Genomic DNA, 24204 nt, shown 5'->3' on the forward strand with positions numbered 1-24204 from the left:
AAGCCCTACGAGGCTGTAGGTTTCACTTTACCCCGTGCCTAACGTGCACTGCATGCCTTAGCTATTTTAAGACTACAGTGAGTATTATACTAGCATATGTCAATGGTCACATTGAAATGACAAGGGAAACTAGTTGGACTAAGCTAATCCTTTGGGACCAGGATGTTAAGTCTAGGCCTTCCAGTATCCTTCTTTTAACTCATTGAGTGCCAAATGCATTGAGTGCCAAAAACGTAATATTACGTTTTTAGCCCTTTTTTTTTTTAAATTACAAAACTAGACACTCTAACACACTTTATATGTGATTTTGGGAACTCTGTGATGAATGAAATATATGACGATCGAAAACTCATGAAAACGCACAATCTGGACATTTTATCATAACTCGTTTGCCGCTTTGGGTCGAATCAGTGATGCATCCACGTCAGCTCAAAACCAGGCCATTTTCGTGGGTCTATCACTAGGTGGCAGTCTCGCCAAGTCTCGCTGATCACTTCCCGGAAAGTTTACAGGCAACACTTCATATTTCATGAAAGACGTTATATCTCCATTTTTGGGCTTTCTCAGGAACAGAGGCGTGTAGAAATACACGGTTTGCACCCACTGAGAGCTTAAAGTCTCACCTTTTAATCAAGCCATTGTATGTGTTCATAGCTATAACACAGAATATGCTGTGGCTGTACAAAAATCAACAATGGTCTAGATTGCTGGCACTCTAGGACAAAGCTTCCAAAAACAGCTTGGCATTCAATGAGTTAAGACAAATGCAACACGATAAGGAAATATACAATTTGAGGAAAAAAAAGACTTGTGTATTCTAGTAGCCCTGTTTTTGTCATCATTATGTAAAATGTGTGAATTAAAGAATGTTTTTGTTTATTGAGGTGTTGTTCCCTGATGAGCGCGTTCATATGTGCATAGAAGCTCTCCTCTGGACACGTTCCTCAGGAAAGTGCATAAGGAACATCTATCCAGCAGCAAGATGAAAGCCATCAGTCCAACGCACGTGGGCAGAACTCATTTCTTCTTCGGATGCTGCTCACATCAAATCAAAGAATGACAGAGGATGGGAGGATGGGGGGTTAAGAGAAAGACAGGGACAGAGAGAGAGGGGAGTGGAGAGAGAGAGAGAGAGATATTAATGATTAAGGAAAACACTTGACAGAAAGCAACATTTTAATGTTTACAAGCGAGAAATACATCTTCCTGGCCTAAGAGGCTCTTGTTATCGCCATCATCACAATGGTCATCACCATCTCATCCTGTCCTGCTGCAGCAAGGCAAACAGCAGAGTGGGGCTGCTGCCAAACTGCCCTGCGGAGGAGAAATCTAAACATGCTGCCCCTGAGCAATGGTTCAATAGGTTTGGGCAGCCGTGGCCTACTGGTTAGCACTTCGGACCTGTAACCGGAGGGCTGCCGGTTCGAACCCCGAGCAGCCCTCCGAACTTGAGCAAGGCACCTAACCCCTCACTGCTCCCCGAGCACCGCTGTTGATGCAGGCAGCTCACTGCGCCGGGATTAGTGTGTGCTTCACCTCACTGTGTGCGTTTCACTAATTCACAGATTGGGATAAATGCAGAGACCAAATTTCCCTCACGGGATCAAAAAGAACACACACACACACACACACACACACACACACACACACAGAGACCCAGAAATTAGCAAAGCTGACAATAAACAATCCCCAAGAGTACTTAAGCAGTTGTAGGTGTAGATAATTAACCTCACAGTTGGAGTGAAGGACACCAACCGCAATCCTTAAACACTGCCAGGAATATAATATAGGATTATCTTCCCCTGATCCTAACCCCAAACCCATCACCAATCATAACACAGTATAGCTTCAGGGAGTGGGTCTCATTGAATGCATCCATCTCCATTTGCTAGGCAGTCTCTGCAATAGATAGTATGACAGTTTGGAACAACCGGGAACTGGAAACCAAGCTTCCTGGGCCAGCTGAGGCTAGGTTTTGCATGGTGGTTGGACAACAAAAGGACCAAGTCAACCCAAACAGGTCCTAACTAACTAACTAAAAAAAAAAAAGCTATCTACCAGGCCTCTAAATTCCTACCCCTCTGATACCAAACCAAGATTGAGCTCAAACAACCATTTTAAGACATTAGAGAAATGGAGCAGTTGTTCAAATTAATTTCCCAAAGGGTGTTAGTAGGTGTTCAGATTGTTAAATTGGGCCCATTCACTATTTCACAGACCTAGAGCACCAAGTGGTCAAGGTGCTTAACGCTAGAAACCCCCATAGGGTAGAACCTCTTTGTTCTGTACACACACCCCAATGCAATTACGACACCTTCCTGCTGTTTCCACAGGCGCTGGGGAGTACAGGGGAATGTTACCCATCCACAATCAGGGATAGCGTAGCACTGAGGTAAAATAAATAAAATGAGAGACTCGGACCTGACGGTCAGCTTCGGGCCAAGGCCCCTCTGTCTTGATTTGACAGCACCCTCCTTATTTTCCCAGCAGAGTGGACATAAATCACAAAACGCACAGAGCAAGAGGACGTTCTCAGCCACTTGGATGGAAACCACTAGCAATGGAGGGAGCCTTTTTCCAAAGGTTCCCAAAACCCATCTTAGTGTGCAGCCTAATTGGCTATAACTGTACAGCCTGATGCAGGCAGAGGCAACACACACACACACACACACACACACACACACACACACACACACACACACACACTAATGAGGCACTGGCCATCAAAGATCAGTCACCTGACACACACCCCCCACCCCACGTTAATGTCACTGTACGGAAAGAACCTGATTCCAGTAAAAGGAAGAGTTGGAAGCTTCTGAACAAAGATGAATTACTACCAGAAGAAAAAGGTGAGTGAGAAAAATTGTGTGCGGGGGTGGGTGTGTTCGAGAGTGCGTGTGTGACAGAATTGTAGATTTAAAATGAGTGAGATGAGACAAGGGAACGACAGGAGGAGAAAGTGTCAGATAGAGAAACAACGAGTGACAAGGCTGTCTATCAGAGACTCATTCATACACACAGCCCCATCTGTGAGCTTCCACACCTCCCTCACCACCACCACCTCGCCCACTGTGGGTGTGTGTAAGCTTAGTGCCAAAGATTGAACAAGAACAATACTTGGACGAGAGAGAGAGAGAGAGACAGAGACAGAGAGAGACTTACAGCAGCAGCAAGGGCTTGGTCCAGGTCATCAATAATGTCCTGCTCCTCCTCCAGGCCCACGGACAAGCGGATGAGGGTGTCGCTGATGCCCAGAACAACCCTCTCCTCTTCAGGCACTGATGCATGGGTCATGATTGCCCTGGGAGACCCAAACAGAACAGTGTTAAGACAGCTCTACAGAGACAGATGTGGTCATGGTGTCATAACCAACTGTTTGACATTTTGCTGTGTGGGTGAATGATACACATAGTACCATATGGATACACCAGCAGTTTATACATATTGCTGAATTTAAAGTTTGAAGAAAATGACCACTGAAAAATAACCCAGTGTTTTGCTGCACAGCGTACACATATTACCCAAGTGTTGTTAACACTTTCTTTCAGAACACTGATGACCCCTTGTGGCTCAAACACTACAACACAGACCTCAAACCACACAGATAGGACTGATCTTTATTTTAGTTGCAGTGACGTCGGGTCTACTCCGGGTCAAATAACTGACTAGAAATGACTCATTTTTGAAATAATGATTTGAAACATTTGCATTGCACAAGACTTTAAAAAAGGTTAAAAACCAACATGTGTGTAAAACAATTAACCCAAAATGGTCATAAATAAATAAAAACAAGAAAAACATGGACAAAACAGTTTTGTATTAGTTCTAACCATGTTATGTAACATACTGCATCAATGGAAAAGGTCTCTTCACAAGACAAACCACAAAAACAAGCCAGAGTAAAGTGCACAGCTTCTCCATTCCTTGATTAATTTAATTTATTAAAATGGGGGACTCATTGCATGTTAGCAAATCATAAAACCACTACCAAAGGGTGTTCATTATTCATGCAATACTTACGGATGCTCTGCCAAACTTTCATAACCCCCAAGGCTTTCAGCGAGTGCAAACAACTAAAGGAAAAACAAAGCAAAAAGGGTCAATTAGGCTAAGCACTTCAGAGAGCCTTTACATGTGCTCAACAAACAAGTTCCATACACCCCAAAATTAACTTGAATTATACCAATATGTAAAAAAATGATTGTTTAGTTGGACAAACAAAACTTTGGAAGCTGGAATAAAAAAAAAATGTAAAAAAAAGTTGGATGTGCTGGCAAAAACAGAGGAAGGTCTTCTAAGAGGTCAGCGTTAGGAAATCTATATGAATCATTTTTGCCAGCCTGCTGACATCAGCAATGTAATAACTGTCCTTCATGACTGAAATCAAACACAGTCTTCTCGGAAAAAAACAGAATGCCAAGTTCCGTGTGGCCAAAGCCAACTGGCAAGCATGAAGGGCAAAAGGGTTCGACTGCGGGCAAATCTATAAGCCAAAACTAATCTTCATTAACTGAACTAATATTTAGTTCTCCACAGAAAAGAGCAAAGCTCTTAGAGGCCAGAACTCTACAGCTACCCATTACTTCTTTGGAATTACACCTTACAGAGGTAGTCGTTGGATAATAATAAGGGGCCTACATGACATTCATACAATACATCAGAGGTGGGACAAAGTCACTGTTTGGCAAGTCACAAGTAAGTCTCAAGTCTTAACGCTGAAGTCCAAGTCAAGTCCCAAGTCACAGAGATGTCCCAAGCAAGTCCAAGTCAAGTATTACCAAGACCAAGTCGAGTCCAAGTCCTTATTTTTTCCGAGTCCTAAACAAGTCACTATCTTATTACTGCATATTAATATGTCAATCAATCATGCTTTCTATACATCATTCTTATCAATATATCATACTTGACATATTGAAGTGTTTTAAAACACTTATAAGTACAGAGCCCCTAAGGGGACATGAGCAAAAGAAAAATCTAAAGTTTAGTTTCATGTGCTCACGCAAAACTTTCATGTGCGCACATGAAAGTTTCATGTGTGCACATGAAACTAAACTTTAGATTTTTTTTTGCTCACGTCCTTAGGGGCTCCGTATATAAGCACAAGCCCAAAGAAAAACAAAGTAGGCTATCCTTTGTTCTCTTACTGAGGAAAAGTAAGAGTGAATACAGGATTTTTGATTCTAATGAGTTCACTATGTAATAGCTTACTATGTCCCGACTTTCATGCTAATGAAGCAACTTTAAAAGGACTTTTTGGGACACACCGACTTTTTGGGACTTTAACTCATTCACGGTGTTTCCCAGAGTTCGAAGTCAAACGTGCGATATGTATGCGGTATGGAATATGTATGTGATATGTATGCGATATGTATGTGGTGTGGAATTGGGTTAGCCTATTCACCATCTCCCCTAGAGTTAGATAAGTGAGCAAAAGCATTTTTGTCTCCTTACATGCATTGTCTTATAGCTTAGTGAATGGAATCTCTCGTTGCATTGTTAGTAAAAGTGAGCCAATAAAAAAAAAAAAACCCTAATTATTTGTGGCCTGGTAATAACAACGAGTAGGCTACAACTGGCAATGCAGATTAAGAAGACGAGGCGATTTAGGCAGATATATTGACTTGAGACTACAGTATATTGGGGCGAAGCACTGTTACTTGGGTGCAGAGATATCACGCAACACATAGCCTACCTTGTCTCACTCGCCACAGCACAGACAATCTCTAGGCTACTCTTTAAAAACAGCCCCTACAAGATGCTTGGCGATTCTGACCTTTTGACGATCGAAACTCAACAGATACATGAAACCGTGCCTACAGTGCATTCTCCTCCAAGATGCCTGGAGCATTGTACTCAATGTCCCCAAATATGTTGCTGGCTGCACTGCATTCTAAGCCATTCTATGTTACACACCCCATAGCTGTTTTGTCATTCAAAATGTTAGAATGGCTTAGAATGCAGTGCAGCCAGCAACACATGTTATGTAGGCTATGTAGAGTATTGGTCTTCACAACTGACCGTAAATGCCCCCGCCCCTTTTTTACAATATAAAAATGTCTAGTCATTTGTTATACCAATAGGCCTACTATAATAACAGTGCCGCATGGGGATTTGAAGAAAGAGGACTGATGCAGGCTATTTTTTTAGACCATTAGTAATTAAACAAAGTGTTCCATCATCATGGTCATGCGATCATTGAGGGTGAAGTGTCCAGCGCTCCACGCTCAACTTGTTTACCATGAGTGCACCATCCGTGTAGCCTACTTGCAGCACACTTTGTTGTCAAAATTATCAGTGTGAATGCAATCATGTGAATGAATACACAGTGCTAGTGACGACCTAGTGACCATCCAAAGGATTTACATCTTATTATTGTGTATAAAAAAAATATTACATTAAGGAAAAAGGGTTGTGCTTTTGATTTTTTAATATTTTTAAAAACAGTATAGTTCTCTACTTCAACTCAATTAGCATTTTGACTTTGCAACTTTCACTTGTATTGGAGTAATATTTGACAAGGTGTATCTGTACTTTCACTTAAGTAAAGGAATTATGTAGGTTACTTTGTTCACCTCTGCTATTGGTTTTACCAAGAATATTTGGCAGTATTTTTAAACTACAAAAACACACACCTTTAAAAGTATTTTGGTAGAAAATGCAAAGCCATCCTCCTTCTAACCTCTGTGCGTGAGACCTTCTCAGCAGCAAGCACATGCTCCAGTACAGAATATACAGCCCCCACTGACGTGCAAATGAGCGATAGAAAACCGCAAATGAAAGCTTGATATTTATGTTGCAAAACACAACGCTGATATGGGTGTAAGCTTGAAATGCCATCAGTCATTGATGAGGATTTATTGATCGTTTCGGTTAGCTCCATGGAGCAAATTAAATTGTTTAGGCTTTAGGCTATATCGAACCCATCGAACCACATCAAAGGGATCAGAGGATCCATCACAATATCACATGATCGAAGTCAGACGACAAATGGTAGCATGTTCAGTGATGTTCATCCCTTCTCACAATAGATAAGAGACCTGCATTCCATGCAAAATAACGTTGCAATGCAGGTGTAACGTTAACGATGAACTTGAGGCTGCTGAAGTTGGTATGGGCAGAAAATAGTTGTTTTTATAAAATTTTACCCATGCCGCAAGTCAAGTCATTGCAAGTCAAAGGGGCAAAGTCAGAGTCGAGTCTCGAGTCCACACCTCTGCAATACATACATACACATACATTTGAGCTCATATTGTACTCATCCTTCATCACTGTAATAAGGACCGTAGTCTTATAACAGAGAATTTTCAGAGAAGTGTGTGTCCCCGTTCACCTTGAGGTTGCTAAGGAAGGTGGTGGCGTGCTCCAGTTTGCCCTTGATGTAGAAGGTGATCATCCCTGGGCAGCCAGTGCACTGCCTCTTCATCAGCTCGTGCTGCGGGTGGGAGGGCAGACCTGTGGAGAAACCGCAGGACAGACACGCTCAGTTGCCTTCTGTCCAGCAGGCCATACAGCCCATCTACACCGTACAGCTTATAGAGTATAATTTTATAGTACATCATTTTAGAACCCCCCCACCACCCCTCTCAAGCACTGACTCACCAGGGAAAATGACCCTGTCCACCCTGGGGTCAGCCTCCAGGAACTTAGCCGCAGCGAGGGCATTCTTGAAGTGTTGCCTCATCCTGAGGTGGAGGGTCTTCAGGCCCCGGTTGCACAGGTAGCAGTCAAATGGGGACGGCACAGGCCCAAGAGCTTTACAACAGGACAAATACACAACACACACATAAGAACACAACACATACAGCATAGCTGAAGTACATTGAACAGCTGACTATATATGTGCAACACACATGCACTCTTTGCCATGTTTTGAAGCATATTGTCTCACTGTTTCTGTGTCCGACATCAAGTAATCCTCACTGATACATTTTGAATCTGCATTGTTTTTACAGTACAGCTCTCAATCATCAAACTCACCATTCTGCAAAAACTTCAGTCGATCATATAAATCCTCCCTGTTAACAGAGACAAGACCCATGACAACGTCACTATGACCTGAGGGTTGGGAGAAAAACAAGACACGGTTGTGATTAATCAAAGCTCATGTAGAGTTATGCCATTAGGTACAGTTAGCTGGACAGGTTCACGTACTGAATGTGCTCACCGTTCATGTACTTTGTTGCAGAGTACATGCAGATATCAGCTCCCAAAGCCAGGGGGCGCTATTGTATAGAGAAAAAACACACAGGAGACAACAGGGTGAGGGGCAGCTGTAATAAATGTTTAGATTTCAAGGGAAAGTACATAAACCAGGAAGTTAAGTACTAATTCAGAAAGGTAAAAGTACAGATGAACCAGATCAATGGGAGTGACTAAATATTCATTTATATTTTCTGAATACATATTTTTTATTTCAACATTAATGTTTTCCATAACGTTTTTTCCTGAGACATTTCGCCTTTAATGTACACAACAACCCACAGTGGTGGGCCATCCATGTTCTATGCGTCATTCCTACACAATTTTAGTCTAAGTTTCTGTTTATAATCCATGTTCTCCGAATATAAGGACTCCCAATTACTAACTACGGCTAAGTGCACTGTACGAACTGCATTTAACACCAAAGAAAATAACCTTTAAAGGGGTACCACCTCAAAACTAGGGCTTCCACTGCTATAGCTGTTAATCTATGTGCCATCTCACTTTGAACTGGAGCGCAAATGCCTTGTTAAAAGCCGTACCTGAAAGAAAGCTGACATGAATGTGTTGTCCACAACAACAACAATGTCCTTATTGTGCTGGTGTGCAATCTCAGCACAGGCTTTGATGTCCACAACTTTCATGGTAGGATTGGTTGGGGTTTCGATCCATACCAGCTACAACACACAATTAAAAATGTATTTAGTTTTTTTTATTTTGAAGTATGTGAGCACAGAAATATTACAACACACACCTACACCCGTACAACTCTCCATGACAGAGCAAAATTGTCCAGGTCAATGTTGTATAGGGAGATCAAATATGACTGCACCAATAAATACCCAATATGTTGGCGGTTAATTTCAAACTTGGCAAGATGGGCCTTTCTTAGAAAACATTCACTTTCTTAATCGATCAGTTTTACTGGATGAAAACATCTAGGCCTGACAAATAAATGTCAGTGTAACATGTGAAAAACAGGCTAGAACAGCGGTTACCAAACTTTTTTCCCCGCGTACCACCACTTACATCCTGACTCGGCTTGCGTACCCCCACCATTCGACACATAAAAACGTAACACATTCTATTGACGGATTCCAGGCATCATGTTAAGCCGCCCTACATGATAACAAATCACATCAAAATATGCAGCTCTCACACTAAAAACAGTGAGGAGAACAACATTTTGAAACACAAAGAACAAGGAGAAGACAGGCTTTAAAAAATAAAATAAAAAGTCATTATTGACACCTTTCGACATTGCTCTTCTCGTCTCGCGTACCCCCTAGTGGAAGCACACGTACCACAGTTTGGGAATCCCTGGGCTAGAAAATGGCCTTACTGCTACATCAGCACCTACAGTATGGCTATTTCATGACAACAAAAAAATAGAATATTATCAAACAAAGATCTAATCTAGACTGGTTGGACTGCCAGATTAACAGTTAGTCAAGTCATCATGACTAATCTATACTGTCAACTAATCATGACTAATCCAAAGGTGTGGAGTACCACGGAACAAAAGCGTCACTCACCTATAGGGGTCTTAAATCTTATACAAATAATTACATGCCATTGGAGACATGCAAGCGCTCGCTTAAGAACACACCTAACCGGTGTGCATACCAGAAGCTGCCTTAAGAAAACTCCAAAAAAAAAAAAACACACAGCTCATCTTACCTTTGTGTTTGGTTTAAGAGCAGATTTTAAAACTTCAGGCTTCGTACAGTCCGCAAAGGAAACATCCATACCGATTTCAGAAGCTATCCTTCTGAAGTATCGGTTGGTTCCTGTGAACAGGGCATTTTTCAATAACTATGGGCTTTAAAGAGTTTAGCACTTTTTTCAAGTTTTAAAGGGTAAAAGAAATAAAATGAGCAGATAGACAACTCAAATGCAGCAGCAAACTAGACTGTATAGTGATTATCCCAATCATTAGTTCCACCCCCTCCACTACAGCTACTCTTGCATATGAAGCGGGCATTTCTCACCTCCGTAAACATCATTCATGCACACAATCCCATCTCCTGCCTTCAGCAAATGCGTTATCGTCATTGTGGCAGCCAAGCCAGAAGCCAGAGCCATACCTGACAGATTGAATCAGAAAGTTGTTAGTTTTCCAAATACATTTTAACTGCCATGAATTGCTACATAATTCATATGATTACGAACAAAAAAAAAAAAAAAAAAAAAAAAAAAAAAAACCCTAAACAGCAGAAAGGATTTTCAACCAAAAACATAATTGAGACTCCAATGGTTAACTTACAGTGTTGAGCACCATCCAGGGCTGCTACAGCTCTCTCAAGGCAATTTCTTGTGGGGTTTCCACTTCGACTGTATTCAAACCCCTTTGAAATGAAAGTTGTTTTTTTTTTTAATGTAAAATATGAAAACGATAACTTATTCAGTCAAGATTTACAATTACATGCAATGGGTAGTCCATGTAAAGGGTAAAGTATAAAAAAATTTAATCTGAAAATTACAGCATCTTAACACAAGAGTGTTCAGCATTCAACACAATCATCCCCTCCAAACTGATCACCAAACTCCATGAACTGGGCATCAATACCACCCTCTGTAACTGGATTCTGGACTTCCTAATCAACAGACCTCTCCTTTATTCCCTCTTCACCTAAGACTGTACACCTGTACATGGCTCTAACCAGTCAATTTGCAGATGACACTACGGTGAATGGTCTCATTAGCAACAACGATGAGTGGGCTTACAGGGAATAGGTCCAGCACCTAAACATGGTGATGCACTGACAACAACCTGGCTCTCAACACCAAGACCTAATTGTGGACTTCAGGAAGTCCACAAGCCCCCCCTACTACCCCATCCCACCCATAGTGTTCTTTTTATGTATAAATGTACATAATGTAATTACACTTATACATAGCCATATTCTACTGCTCTTCATTCTATTCATCCTGCACATGCACTTCTTTGTACTACTCTTATAATGTTAATGCTACTACACTGCACATAACTGTACATACTACATAGCCATATTTATAGTCTGCTCTTATAAGGTTACTGCCAATACACTGCACATATTTATATTTAATTTATATTACTGTAAATCACCTTCTGTAAACCAACTGTATAACTGTCTACAATGCACTATATATCATGTCCTGTCTATGCACCACCTGTATACTTTGTATATCACGTTGCACTTTCCTGCTTTTTTCCCCCACTTGTGGTTAGACGCAAACTGCATTTCGTGGTCTTTGAACTTGTACTTTGCACAATGACAATTAAGTTAACCAGTTAAATCTAATCTAAAAGCTACTTCACGTAATAGTAACCAGAGAATAATCAAACACTAACCATCTTCCGTCTTAGATGAAACTCCCATTGCAAGCCGTAGCCTTGAGAACACAATTAAAGAGGGCTGAACTGTTACTTGATGCCATTAGCGAACATTACATATTTTGAAACGTTACTGTACGTACACACCGCCGCCGACTTGAGCTACCAAAGAAGCTCTCGCCCTGTCAGGACGCTTGTCAAAAAAAGTCCAGGGAAGCTTTGGACGCTTTTGGCCGCTCTGACGTGACAGAACATGATCGAACGTAAAATGCTATCTTAATACTTCCGTCTATTCGATTGTTTGCTGGTCGTTGGTCGCTGAACCTCATCATAGCTTATTACCATAACTTCTTTGGAAGCTCAAGTCGGCGGCGGTGTGTACGTACAGATAGTCATACTCGTAAAAAAAATCTAATCTTAATGGCAAGGCTTTTAACATTACGCATGTTATGATTCACCTCCGATCACCGGCTTTTTAATGCAACGTCAATGTTAATCCCATTTCCTCTTTCACCCTGTCTGACTATTTCAACTCCGAATGTATTCTGAGGAAAATACAACGCAGCCTTATTTTGTAAAAAAATAACACGATCCTTTACACTTCAACATGATTGCTTCCGCTGTGACCAAAAATACAACTAGCGGCACATGCACAACCGTATGCCGCTATGATGTTGGCGGAATCATAGTAGCCTCCAATTAAACTAGCTAACCGTTACATGTTCTTGGGATGTTTTAGGTAAAAAAAAAAACACAGAAAAATTACATATCGACGGTAAATTAAACCGGACAACTGGTACAGTAGACTTACTGCATGATTTCCTGGACCATACTGTTTGAACGTGGTTGAAAGGGATATTGGTGGCACAACGGCCATTGACTTCCACTGCTCCGGTTCCTGGCCAACGTGTATGGCATCTGTGGCAAAAGACTTGAATTCATCCCGAAAGCCGGTTGAAACGTCGTTCTGAGAGTGTGAAGCCATTTGTAAATCCTAATTCAAGCGGCTGTTTGCCAATTGCCAGTTCCCTGAAATGCCGGTAACGTTGCCACTGTACAGCTATTGTTGAATAACGTATCTGAAATCAACGTGTGCATTTAACAGCGACGTCTAGTGACAAGTCCCCTTAATTGGCCAATCACTGAATCCAAATACCGAAAACATGACATCGATTGGCCTACCCTCAGGGGCGTTTGCACCACGTGATCTTGTTTGCAGAGCACACAGGATGGCGAGAAAGTAAATTGTTAATATGACGCAACCAATAAAAAAATGAGAACAAATCTGATGTAACCAACAATGTCTTCATAGGTTATTTTGTTCAGATGTCTTGTTGGGCATACTGTGTATATATATATATATATATATATATATATATATATATATATATATATAAAATCATCTCAGGTATAGTTTGAATACGAGCTACTAAATGACCGACAATGTGAATGTAGGCCTAATGAAACACACCAATATTACTCATAATAATATCTTTATTATCAAAACGAAGAATGATAAGATAGCCTACATAAGAATGGTATCAGAAATCAGGGGATCTGTCATGTTTCACGTTTAACATAATTGAATCTTTCCCGGATAAAGCATAGGGATAAAGCGACAGAGGGAGACATACAGGCGGCTATCCAAGTTGCTGTTGACTTTAGGAAGGGCTTATGGTGCATATTAGTTGGTCAGCATAATAAGTAGATAAAGCTGTCTATAAAATTATAGCTCTCGAAAATGCTCTTATTGCTCTCTTTTACAAACATACACAACCAGAATAGCCGCAGAGTAGCCTAGAACTTGAACAGTTTTATCAAAATAAAAAAGTAATAAAGTCTCGCGAGATCACAAGCGGAAGATGGCAGGTGGGTCTTCCTTGTCAAACGCTCTACTCAACTCAGCCGCCGTTGGACCTGTGTGTTGAAGCAGGGCAGTGTCGCCTCTCATACACGGAAATGAAAAACTGTTCATATCTGGAAGTACTCAGCTTTACTTGTGTTACCGCATGTTTCTGTTGAAGAACTTGAAGTGTTCATGTTGTGCGACTCACTGTTGTTGTGTAATCTTCCACTGGCATTTTTGCCAGCGACAAATTACATTAATTTCCAAGGGGTCGTCAAAAGCTGCACCCTGATCTGTGCATCCGTCTATTTAGAAGATGACAGGAGAAAAGATCCGATCCCTTCGAAAGGATCACAAACCGAGCAAAGATGAGGATTTACTGGAACCGGACGAGGAAGCTGCAACTGGGACATTCACATCATCAACTAGGACTATTAGTGGTAAAGGGAAAGCTAACAAGATATTCAGCAATCACAAGATAATCAAGTCTGCAGCGACACAACAGCAACATAATCAACAACAAGCGCAAGTCAATGCAAACACTAATACAATTGCAACCTCAGACACCGTCGATGATAAAAATAAAAATCCCATCATTCGAGCAGGGCAAGATTTCCCAGTTCACGAATGTGTGTTCAAAGGAGATGTACGGCGATTATCATCACTCATTCGAACTCAAAATATTGCTCAGAAGGATGTGCATGGTAAGTTCCAGCCGCATGTAACATTATAGCTGCCACTTGAAGTTAGTAAGATATCAGACCTGCTTGAATGTGCACATTTCAGAGGTAGGCTAGTTGTTAGCTGTTTAGTTTGCTGTGTACATTTTGTAATAGTTCGTGGCACATATCAGCATACACCTTCATTTGGATAAACCTAACCAACCGCTGTGAACGATTACTTAGTGCTACATTTATTGATCTCAGTTGTCCTCCTCTCAGTGAACCGATGCTAACGTTACGCTAGCACTGTTCCTCTACTTACTTAGTACCCGTAGGCCATGCAGGGCGCCCGTGGCCCCCACCCGAACAACGAACAAGAGTAACAAACACAAGCTCGTATTTCATCTTTAGAACTGAACAGTCACAGAGATCCCACTGATTGGTAAGAGGCATGAGAACTGAGTCACCTATAGCTTGTGATCTTTCCCAGGGCACTTGGTTATCAATGCAGCCCACTGGCAACTCCCTGATTATGTCTACATGCTAAAGTCATCCGGAGAAATGAACATCACCACTACAACAATCCAATGCAATATCCTGAAATGTGTGACAGTGATTTAGACGCAAAACATTTATTCCAGTCAGGATTGGCTGGGGGGAATTTATATGACGAGTGCATGTCCAAAACACAACCATATACTTTGTGGGTGTTTTCCTTACAACTCACAATCTCTTGGTGACATATCTGACAGTTCTTGTATTGTTTGCCTAGCATTAGAGAGCAGGTGCAGTGAGCCAGTATGCTATCCCATCCCCAGTGTGGTTTGATTCAAGATCCCATTCTTGTTAGCCTGAGTAATGTGGGCATTGTAGAATACTTGAGAAAAGCAAGATAAAGGCAATTACATAATTTCGTGTGAAAGCCCATTTGGGATTAAGAGTGCCCCCCCCCCCCCCCCCCATGCATGAACAGTGCTCCCATTGTCATCTTAGAGAGACAGTGTCCAGTTCTTGCTCTGGATCCAGTCAGCCTTAACACTGTCTCATTAGTTTGGTCATCAGTATTTCCATTATGATGAGACATTGGACTCTTGTTTTTTTGCACACGTCAGGAGGTCTTTCAAAGACAGTTCTGTTTTTTTGGTTTGCTCTACTTCACAGAGCATAACTAATGAAAGGCAAGACTCATTCAGAGTTGTGAATCTGTCAGCTTAAGATTCTGCCAAATAGAAGCTAATTATTACCCTGTTTACAGCTCGAGTAGGTAGAGGGCATCTTTTTGGGTCATATTCTGTTATTTTACAGTCCATGGTACTTGGCTGCACATTGTGCTCTATGGAATGAGTGTGTTAATACCCAATATCAAACAGCTCTAGAAGTACATGTAGTCATTTCTTTGTTTTTTATATTATTCTTAGGGTTTAATTTATTTGGAATAAGTCATGTCACACAACTAATCTCACACAGCTAATGTAACTCCTGATAGGACAGCTAAGAAGTTGATATTGACCATTACATCAAAAACAAGGCTAAGTATTAGTGTGGCTTTTAATAATGTTCAAAGCTTAATGGTCATTTTCTTCCCCCCCTTTCTCCAGGGAACACACCACTGCATCTCGCAGTCATGACGGGCCACAAAGGTGAGTGTGTAACCGTGGTTTGAGCACTTTCAGAGTGGGAGTCATGTTGTAGTGCTGAACAAATGCTTGCTGATGTGTGAGGGAAGAACAGATGCTATTTCAGTATCCAGTAAGGGGATGGATCGATGACTAACAACCCTAAGCTGAATCACTTCCTTGTGCGTGTAGTGCACTAGTCTCCTTATCAGTAACATGCAGGTTACTAGTGCACTTAAATGGCTGAGTTGCAGACCTACTGCAGCTACTGGTCTTGGTCGCACGTCCAAGGATTATATCTGTATGTTCCAGTCTATCCAACAGTGTCTGTCTTATTTTAGCATATGACATCCAACAATATGGACTGTTACACATAATAGGCAAAGTCTACTTTTGATGCCGTGCAGTTCTGCAGTTCCGAATATGCTTCTGCAATGATGAATACCAATTGTTATTTTGCTCTACGTAGCGTATTCTAGAACACTTGAATTGTGTTCTGTGTTCTGTGCATGCGGTTCACACAAAAAGTCCTCCAGTGTCAAATATCCGTGAGGGTGTCTCGAGAGTTGGTTTTTTCAGGTGGATGAAGCACATCTCTCATAGATATTTGCCAGGAAATGTCACAGAAGGGCAGTGCCGGCAGGGTGTTAGACTGTCAAACAGTAGGAGGGATGACTATTACCATTTCAGCATCTCATGGTACTGTATGACACCACACACACACGCACATGCACACACACGCGCACACACACACACACATGGTGAAGGAGAACACACTACATGGCTGCAGGGAGACGATAGGCAGAGGAGATGCAACTAAACTGTGGTGTAATACGTCATCACTTACATTTATAATCAATATCTTGCCACTGAAGAGCAAAGTGGTTGTTCTCATTAGTTGATTTAGTTGGTCATTTAATAAATGCAAATGCTTCACCATCAAATAAACTTCACAGGGACATCAGTGCACTTTTTAAAGCTGTTGATGAACCAGATGGTTTGGTACTTGTAGCTCAATTGATACGGTCATATATTGAAAGGGCAAATAGTATAGCCAGAAGTGGGAAGTTATTGCATAATGATCAGTTTCATCTTTTGTTATGATCATTGTTTCATTCAGCTCATTTCTAATAAGAACACAGAGACAATACAATCTGGTTTGGTTTCTCTTGTCAGGTCCATCAGTGGTTCGGTTCGGTATTGTCATTGGGCTTCATGTGGAGACACCGGCCCCATGTTTAAAACGCTAGACCAGGTTTCACATGAGCAGTCCTCTAAGCGAGCACACCTCACAAGCCAATACATTCACACAAGTGCTCCATCTGCACTCTGACCACGTCAGCCAGAGAGAGCTCCATACACTGAGTACCCCTGTCTGCTGTCAGTCTCTGCCGGGCGGTGGACCCTTTGGTCAGAGCTCTGCTCCAGTTACTCTGTTCTGAGCAAAAGGCCCTGGCTGGTCCTCTAGTTCAGTCTTGCGCTAAGACCTCTGTTCCGATAGCACAGTTCTACACAAAGAGCATTAGTCGTCCAGTTCTGTACTGTGTTCAGACCTCTGTTCCAATAGCTCTGTCCTGCGCAAAGGGCCTTTTTATAGTCACTCAGTCCTGTGCTAAGTGCCATCTGCCAGTCACTCCATCGAGTGTTAACCCTTCAGTAGGTACTGTCACACCAGTGTAACCAGAATGTTGTAGAAAGAAGGTTCTAAACAAGAATAGCTGGTTCCATCATGGCACATAATGTGGAATTTTAGAATCTCACATTCTTGAGGAATGCCTTATTTTAGTAGAATGTTCCAGACGCAGCTGAGAGCCGTGCTCCAGTAGCTCTCTGCTGAGCTAAGAGATCTGACCTCACCTCCACTGGCTACTAGCTACTCCAGCGGCTCTGCCCACAGGCTCTCGGCTCCAGGCCCATCCTGCTGAGGACCAGGCTGACCGGGCAGCCTCCTCCCTCCCTCTCGCCCGCTGAAGTGGTGGCTCTCTGGGCTGGACCAGACAAATGGGAGATTTGCTAAAGCATGTGTCTGTGTCGCCATTACATAAAGCATTTCTACTAAATACTGTCCGCGTTACGCAATCAAGGCGGCAGGAAAATATAGGCCAGAGGGGTGAGTGCCCCTGCTTGTTGCCTTACGTCACTGCGGGGGTGGGGGTGGGAATGTGCGTTGCGCTTATGCCGCCAAGGCCACAAATGATGCTCCAATGCTTTTACTCGCTGCACTTTCCACTGCTCTCCAAAGCATGAGCATCCTGCAGCGGAAGCATGTGGTCCAGGATACTGGCAGGCTTGTCATCGATTCTTTGGGTGGCAGTTGACAGCATGGAGTCAGATGACTTGTCCACTCAGTGATCTGTTAAGGGTTGCCCAGTGTTCACCAGTTCATATAAATTGCCCAGAATTGACATCACAAATTATTAGCAAGGAACTATAAAGTATAGTGTAGTCCAAAACCATGCTTTTTGCTTTTAAACCAATAGTTGATAATAGTTAATAGATTTTTTGTTTTTCAGGTCCTCAGCCTATGATTTAAAAATGCTGCTTGTTTACAAAGACAAAATCATCAAAGCCAGTTTGGCTTCAGATCTTTATCAGAAACATATGTGAATGCACACCTAATTTTGCCCTGGAAGATTTTTAGCAGTCAAGTTTTCTGTCAGACCTTTTTATGTCATCCTTTCATATATTCAGTTCAAAAGAACTTTTAGTTCAAATCTGCAGTTCTTTCCTACCAAAAAAGTGACAGTTCATTGGTTTAAAAACATTTACTGTTTCCCTGCTACTTGCACATTTGAATGTGGTTTCAGTTACTGTACTTTACAGGGTGCTGTGAATCTGGTTTGGCCTCTTAGATCAAGAAGCATCTTGTCTCAGTTCATGATGCACAATTCCTCGTTTTACTTAAGTCTGGTCCATACATAGATGAATTTGCTCCTGAATTTGACTACCCAGCTGGGAGGACTTTTTACAGGGATGCTAACTGCCCCACTTTTGAACACACCCAGCCAGGCTGATGTAAGCGCCGTCACTTATGTTTTAATAGACGCACCATGCAGGAGGTCCTCCCAAGAGATGCCAAGTTTCCAGCCCAAAATTAGAGCTTGTTCCTGCATTGGGACGGTGTCAGATTGATGTTAAAATTAGCTTCTGGGACCTCCTTTTGTGCCTGTTGGGGAAGCTTAAAAGGAAAATTTGTAATGCAGTGTCCAAGGGGAAGAAGCTGTTAAGCCACAATTCATAATATTGTTCTCTTATTGATATGTATGCTGTTTTTTCCCTTTTAAAACCTTCAAAGAGAGATCCATTATTCTTGATACGAATCTATGATAATCTCATCACAATCTATATTGGTAGTACTGTTATGAACAGTTGGCTCAGAACAAGAAGTAATAGTACAATCCTGTTGTTCATAGTGTACAACCCTCATAGAAAGCTCTTCACAGATCAAGGCCCATGCTAGCATACACTGTGGGTCATTGTAGGACAATGCAGATGTTCTCATTATAGCCTAATCTATACAACTGGTGCTCTGTGTACAGTCTGAAGACACTCACAATGAGAATATGAAGATGATTTTCACCTGCACCCAAATCCCTCTACTTGGTCAGGTAAATGTCAGAGCATCTGTTCTCTCTGTACTGGCATTTACTGGTCGTTTCATTCAGCGTGTGTCTCTATGCTAGGGTTGGCACCGTTTGTTTATGCTCAGTGTGTCTGAAGTATACCTGACTTAGGGTAGCAGCGATATGGACTTGGCGGTGGGGTATGGGCGGTACTAGTGTAGTGGCTAATGAACTTGGTTAGCATATAGTAGCCACAAAAGTTGTCATGGGTTAGATTCCCAGCTGCTAATGGTGTGCTGTTAAGCACACTTACACTTGACTTGCTCCAGGGAGACCAGCCCTGCAATTATCTGTTAGTTGCTTTGGATAAAAGCAGCAGCTTAAAAGCCTACATTTAAAAAAAAAATCAGCTTTGTGCTAAGTGTGAGTAATCTGCCACACCTATGGTGTGGTTAAAGCTTCAATTCATGATGACAAGGCATGAAGTCCCATCAGGTAATAGTCATCCAGCTGTAACAGTAACTGTCTGTTATTTGTAGTAGGCTGCTTTGGATAAAAGTGGCAGCTAAATGTACATTTAAAGAAATTGATTTGAGAGAGATTCATGCCTCTTTAACCTTTTTCCCCTTTCCCCCTCTGCTCAGACTTGCGATCCAAACCAGTTTCATAGATATAACCCTCAGTGAACTTTCTTAAAAAAAAAAACAAAAAAAACAGCAGTTCATGATGACAAGGCATGAAGTCCCATCAGATAGCAGTCCTCCAGCTGTAACAGTATAACTGTCTGCCATTTGTAGTAGGCTTTCAATGTATGGCCTGTATAATGAAATGGGGACAGAATACATCCTTATGATTTGTGTTCTTGTCATGGGTTTGTTTGTTTACTTTGTTTGTTTGATTGTTTTTGTGTAGAGTGCGCCCATCTGCTCCTGGCCCATAATGCACCTGTGAAGGTGAAGAACGCTCAGGGCTGGAGCCCTCTCGCTGAAGCCATCAGCTATGGAGATCGACAGATGAGTAAGTGCCCCCAAAGACTGTCTCTTTTTCTCACGCTTGCCCCCTCTGTCTCTCCCCCTCTCTCTCTCTTTCTCTCTCTCACTCTCTCTCTCTCACTTTCCCTCTCCCTCTGTCCCTCTGTCCCCATCCCTCTCCATCTCACTCCCTCTCTCTCTCCATGCCTCGTCCCCTAGTTCGGGGGTCTCTGATCCTTCAAGGATATAGGCTGGGCAGCATTCCTTTCCCCTCCTCCGCCTCTGCAGCAGTGGGCTGCCTTTGTGCACTGGAGATGGACTGCTCAGGCTCTTTGTACTGGCATGAAAGGGAATTCATTAGAAAATATCTCGTATGGTCCTTACACACGTCTTTGTTTTCTTTCCTTCAGCGGTGGTCTTTTTTTCTGTAACGCTTGGCGAATAATTACCTCACCCGAGCATTTTGATCTTCTCAGCTGCCACACCATTAGAGCAGACAGAGAAACATGAAAGACGTGTTTCAGTGTGAACGGATTTTAAACCAACATGCAAAATATACCTCTCTTCACCAGAAAATACAGGTTTAGCCTTCCTTTGGAATTATTTGCCAGTTTTTTTGGGCTCAACCTCACTGCTAGAGTTTCGTCCCTTTGAGGAGTTTTGTGTTTGCGAGTAAAGCAGATTTCAGAGGTCTTCTGGCAAGAATGGATGACCTGGTGGTGACCTACGGGGATTGGGTGGAAGTGAAAATCTCAACAGCTTCCCTTTGTGTGTTAACATGTGTTATAAGGATGGACAATATAGACAAGACATCATAATATGTCATGGTATTCTTTTGCAATGGTGAATTTATATGAAAATAGTACCATTCACCACTATCTTCTTGGCCACAAGTCACATCAAGTACAGTTGTTAGGGCCATGCCAACCCAAACACAAACATTGATCCAGAAAAGTCAAACTTAATTTTGACCACCATCAGCAATGAGCTCTTCTGCCTGGCCTAAGGTCCCAACTCCGCCTTCTTCCATTCTTGATTTGGTACTAAATGTGACCACGTTGCGGCGCATATTATGTAAACAATTCATCAACTTTATTGTTAATATCATGGGATGACAAACTCTTATTATGAGGAATTCTACCAGTGCATCATGAATGATGCAATTTTCCTAGCCTACGTTGCTGGTTCAATTAGTAACTCGTTAGGATATTAAAAGCAAATAGTTTAATGAACCTGTTTCATCTCAGAATGAAGCAGACGTGTGAGCTGTCAGACGTCTGCCCCCCTCCCTCTCTCCCTCTCTCTGTCTTTCTCTTGCTCACCCTCCCATCTCTCTCTCTCTCTCCCTCCGTGTAGCCCCTCTCCTTCCATCCCTTTCTCTCTCCCCTGGACCCCACGCTTCATCCTTGACTCTGGAAGCGCCGCCTCTCTGGTCCTGGCTCTCCTCTGATGTTCTCTAACCGCCTTTGATGTTTGATGTCTCAGCGTACACACACACAGGGAGCCAGATGTTTGGTTTGGGTTCACATCTCTCCCCCTCAGTCATACAGCTGTAGCCAGAGAGAGAGAGAGAGGGGGAGAGTGTGTGTGTGTGTGTGTGTGTGTGTGTGTGTGTGTGTGTGTGTGTGTGTGTGTGTGAGCCTGTTTGTGTTCCTAATGTAGCTGGCATTGCCAGGGCAGTGAGTAGGGCAGGGCAGTGTCCAGGTCAGGTCTCCCCTCCGGCCCTTTGGAGAGAGAGAGAGTGTATGTGTGAAGTAAGTGCTTTGAAGGTGACCAGGGGAGGTCTGATGTTGACCTATGTATGAAACACCATGCCCAGCCCTGCCCAGCCCTGCCCAACCCTACTGTGCCCAGTCAGAGAGAGCTCTATAGAGTTGAATCAGCATGATGTCAACCCTATTGTCTCTCAACATCGCTTATTAGGTGGGACAAGGCGTTCTGTTCTCTCACTTACTCTGAAGTAAGAATTACTCTTAGTGAGTGAAGTGTAGTGCTGTGACCGGGCCTTAAGGTGAGGACAGTGTGATATGAGAGGGTTAGTCTGGGAGAACTGCTGCCTGTGCACCTCTGAAATGACCTGTCTGAACCAGTAAGTCCCTCCCTCAGAGGTCTCCGTTTCGCCACAGTCAGGTGTTTCAGCTGCCTCGTGACTTTCATTTTAGACATGGGAGCACCACAGCTGTGTTTGGTCTCGAATCTGCCCAGGTGTGTGTGAAGGAAATGTGTATCTGTTCTCTCCTAAAAGTCTTATATTTTCACAACTTGCAGTAGATAATACATATACTATACATTTCCTTTTATCGAAAGTGACTTAAAAAAAGGGAAACAAGCAAGGCACAGTGGGACATGGACATGTTAGTGAAGCAATAAGTACTTCTCACATTGAATCAAGTGGCAGTTCTAGAGGGGGACTATTGAAGTGGTAGGTGCTAGATTTATCATGTCCTGTTGTTGGTAGTGCTAGATTTAGCATGTCCAGTTGTTGGTAGTGCTAGATTTAGCATGTCCAGTTGTTGGTAGAGAGAGAGTGCTAGGATAGGACATGTTTTTTTAGATGCTTTTGTGTATCTGTGTATGTGTGGGGGCGCAGGTTTGTTCCATTCCTTGGAATTTAATTTAAGGCTGTTAACACACTTTTGCAGGTCCTGTTAGTGGTTAGAACTCTGGGCTCTCAGAGCTCTGTTAAATCTATCAAAACTGTACTGAAAGAGAAGTGGCCCCACAATCGGATGATGTGTGTTGGTCTGCTATCCGTAAGGATGACAATTCAAATTCTGATCTTGAGCTCATGGCTTGACTGGTGGCTTGTCTGTTTGGCTTTATAGGATACAGACATCCACAGCTGTTAGCAGTGAGCTTGCAAGTGTTGAAAATTAATTGGTGTTGATATGTCTTCTTCTGGAGTGTTGAACGCATGAGTTTTTGTTTATTGTTGTTATGAGGAACCCTCAATTGGTAGACTTACCGGACATTGCTGTAATGTTTACTTGGTTGCTGCAGGTTGTCATGGTAACAGACTGTGTACTGTAAAAGCTGTGGCACATCAGCAGTGGGCACGCTAGGTGTTTGTGCCCATGTGCCCCTCAACCTGGCCTGGCACCCAGATGGTGACACACACACACACACGCACGCATGCACACGCAAAACTTCGAACCAAGCTGAAGGATTTCCGAGGTGTTCTCCATTGCCAGTCTGTAGCTTCAGACTTGACAAGGCAACATAGAAACCCAGTGGTCAGAGAGGAGGCTGGCCAACCCCCAGAGTGAGTGGGCTGTTCAGGAGTCCAGCCAAGACGAGGCTTTGTGTGAGGTTGGAAGACAGTGCCATGCCGTCATACCCCAATCTCCCAGAAGCCCCAGGGGCGGGTGTTTTTTTTTGTTTGTGCTCCTCAGAGAGTGGCAGGGATGGGGGGGGAAAAAAAAATGTACTACTCGATAATATGTACCTGGCCAGACAAAGTATCATGTGAAAGTTCTAACTGGGTCAAATATTTCTCTCTAGGTGAATCTTAATCATTTTAAAGTCTTGTGCATGCCTATACAAACTTGTGATATTTGGAATGCCAACTGTAGAGCCCTGAACATGTTTTTTATTCAAAACTTTCTACATGTTGGTGTTAGGTCTGGCAGATGTTCTTCTCTCTCATACTCTCTTGATCTCTCCACCTCTCCACGGGAATGCTGGTTAAATGGTGTAGCTGGTAAATAACAGAGCCCGACTGGCACACACCTGTAAGAGTGACCGCTGTGCCAATGCCCATCTCTCCTAAACGAGTGTGTGTCTGTGGCATTGGTGTGCCATGTCTCCAGTAATGGTGTGGCACAGACAGAGTACCAACCAGTTGGAGGCTGTCTGAGACCCGGTTGTGCTCTGTAGTAAAACATGTCAGTGTCTTCCTGTCCATCAATCATGAGGTCATTGACCTCCTCACGTGACGTGATGTTATCTACTGTACTTCATTCCTACTGCCTCACTCTGGTTCTGGTAGTAAGACTTGTTTGTCTGTGTATTTATGGTTCCTGCATGCA

General features: G+C 42.6%; 2 protein-coding genes across 4 annotated transcripts in view; one reads left to right on the plus strand and one right to left on the minus strand.

Annotated features, from left to right (window-relative positions):
* Window positions 1–785: 785 nt before the first annotated feature.
* On the minus strand, window positions 786–12610 carry LOC121678245 (cystathionine gamma-lyase-like). Of its 2 annotated transcripts, XM_042057612.1 has the most exons (13): window positions 11905–11929; window positions 11537–11577; window positions 10469–10550; window positions 10194–10289; window positions 9883–9992; window positions 8745–8879; window positions 8168–8225; window positions 7981–8058; window positions 7603–7755; window positions 7334–7455; window positions 4024–4076; window positions 3166–3304; window positions 786–1035 (listed from the first exon to the last, which is right to left on the minus strand). In XM_042057612.1, the coding sequence occupies exons 1-13, from the start codon at window positions 11912–11914 to the stop codon at window positions 1018–1020; spliced, it is 1095 nt and encodes a 364-aa protein (XP_041913546.1). In that variant the 5' UTR covers window positions 11915–11929; the 3' UTR covers window positions 786–1017. The 2 variants fall into 2 exon arrangements, with proteins under 2 accessions (XP_041913546.1, XP_041913545.1); XM_042057611.1 differs by lacking the exons at window positions 11537–11577; window positions 11905–11929 and adding an exon at window positions 12330–12610.
* Window positions 12611–13400: 790 nt separating this feature from the next.
* ankrd13c (ankyrin repeat domain 13C) overlaps window positions 13401–24204 on the plus strand; it is a 44337-nt gene continuing 33533 nt past the window's right edge. The window contains exons 1-3 of one of the 2 annotated variants that reach the window (XM_042056613.1): window positions 13401–14068; window positions 15625–15666; window positions 20118–20222. In XM_042056613.1, the coding sequence (XP_041912547.1) occupies window positions 13681–14068; window positions 15625–15666; window positions 20118–20222 (535 nt within the window). In that variant the 5' untranslated portion in view covers window positions 13401–13680. The remainder of the gene's footprint in view (window positions 14069–15624; window positions 15667–20117; window positions 20223–24204) is intronic. The other variant, XM_042056614.1, reaches the window with a different exon arrangement.

This window comes from Alosa sapidissima, chromosome 12, assembly GCF_018492685.1.
Source record: "Alosa sapidissima isolate fAloSap1 chromosome 12, fAloSap1.pri, whole genome shotgun sequence".
Taxonomy (NCBI): Eukaryota; Metazoa; Chordata; class Actinopteri; order Clupeiformes; family Clupeidae; genus Alosa; species Alosa sapidissima.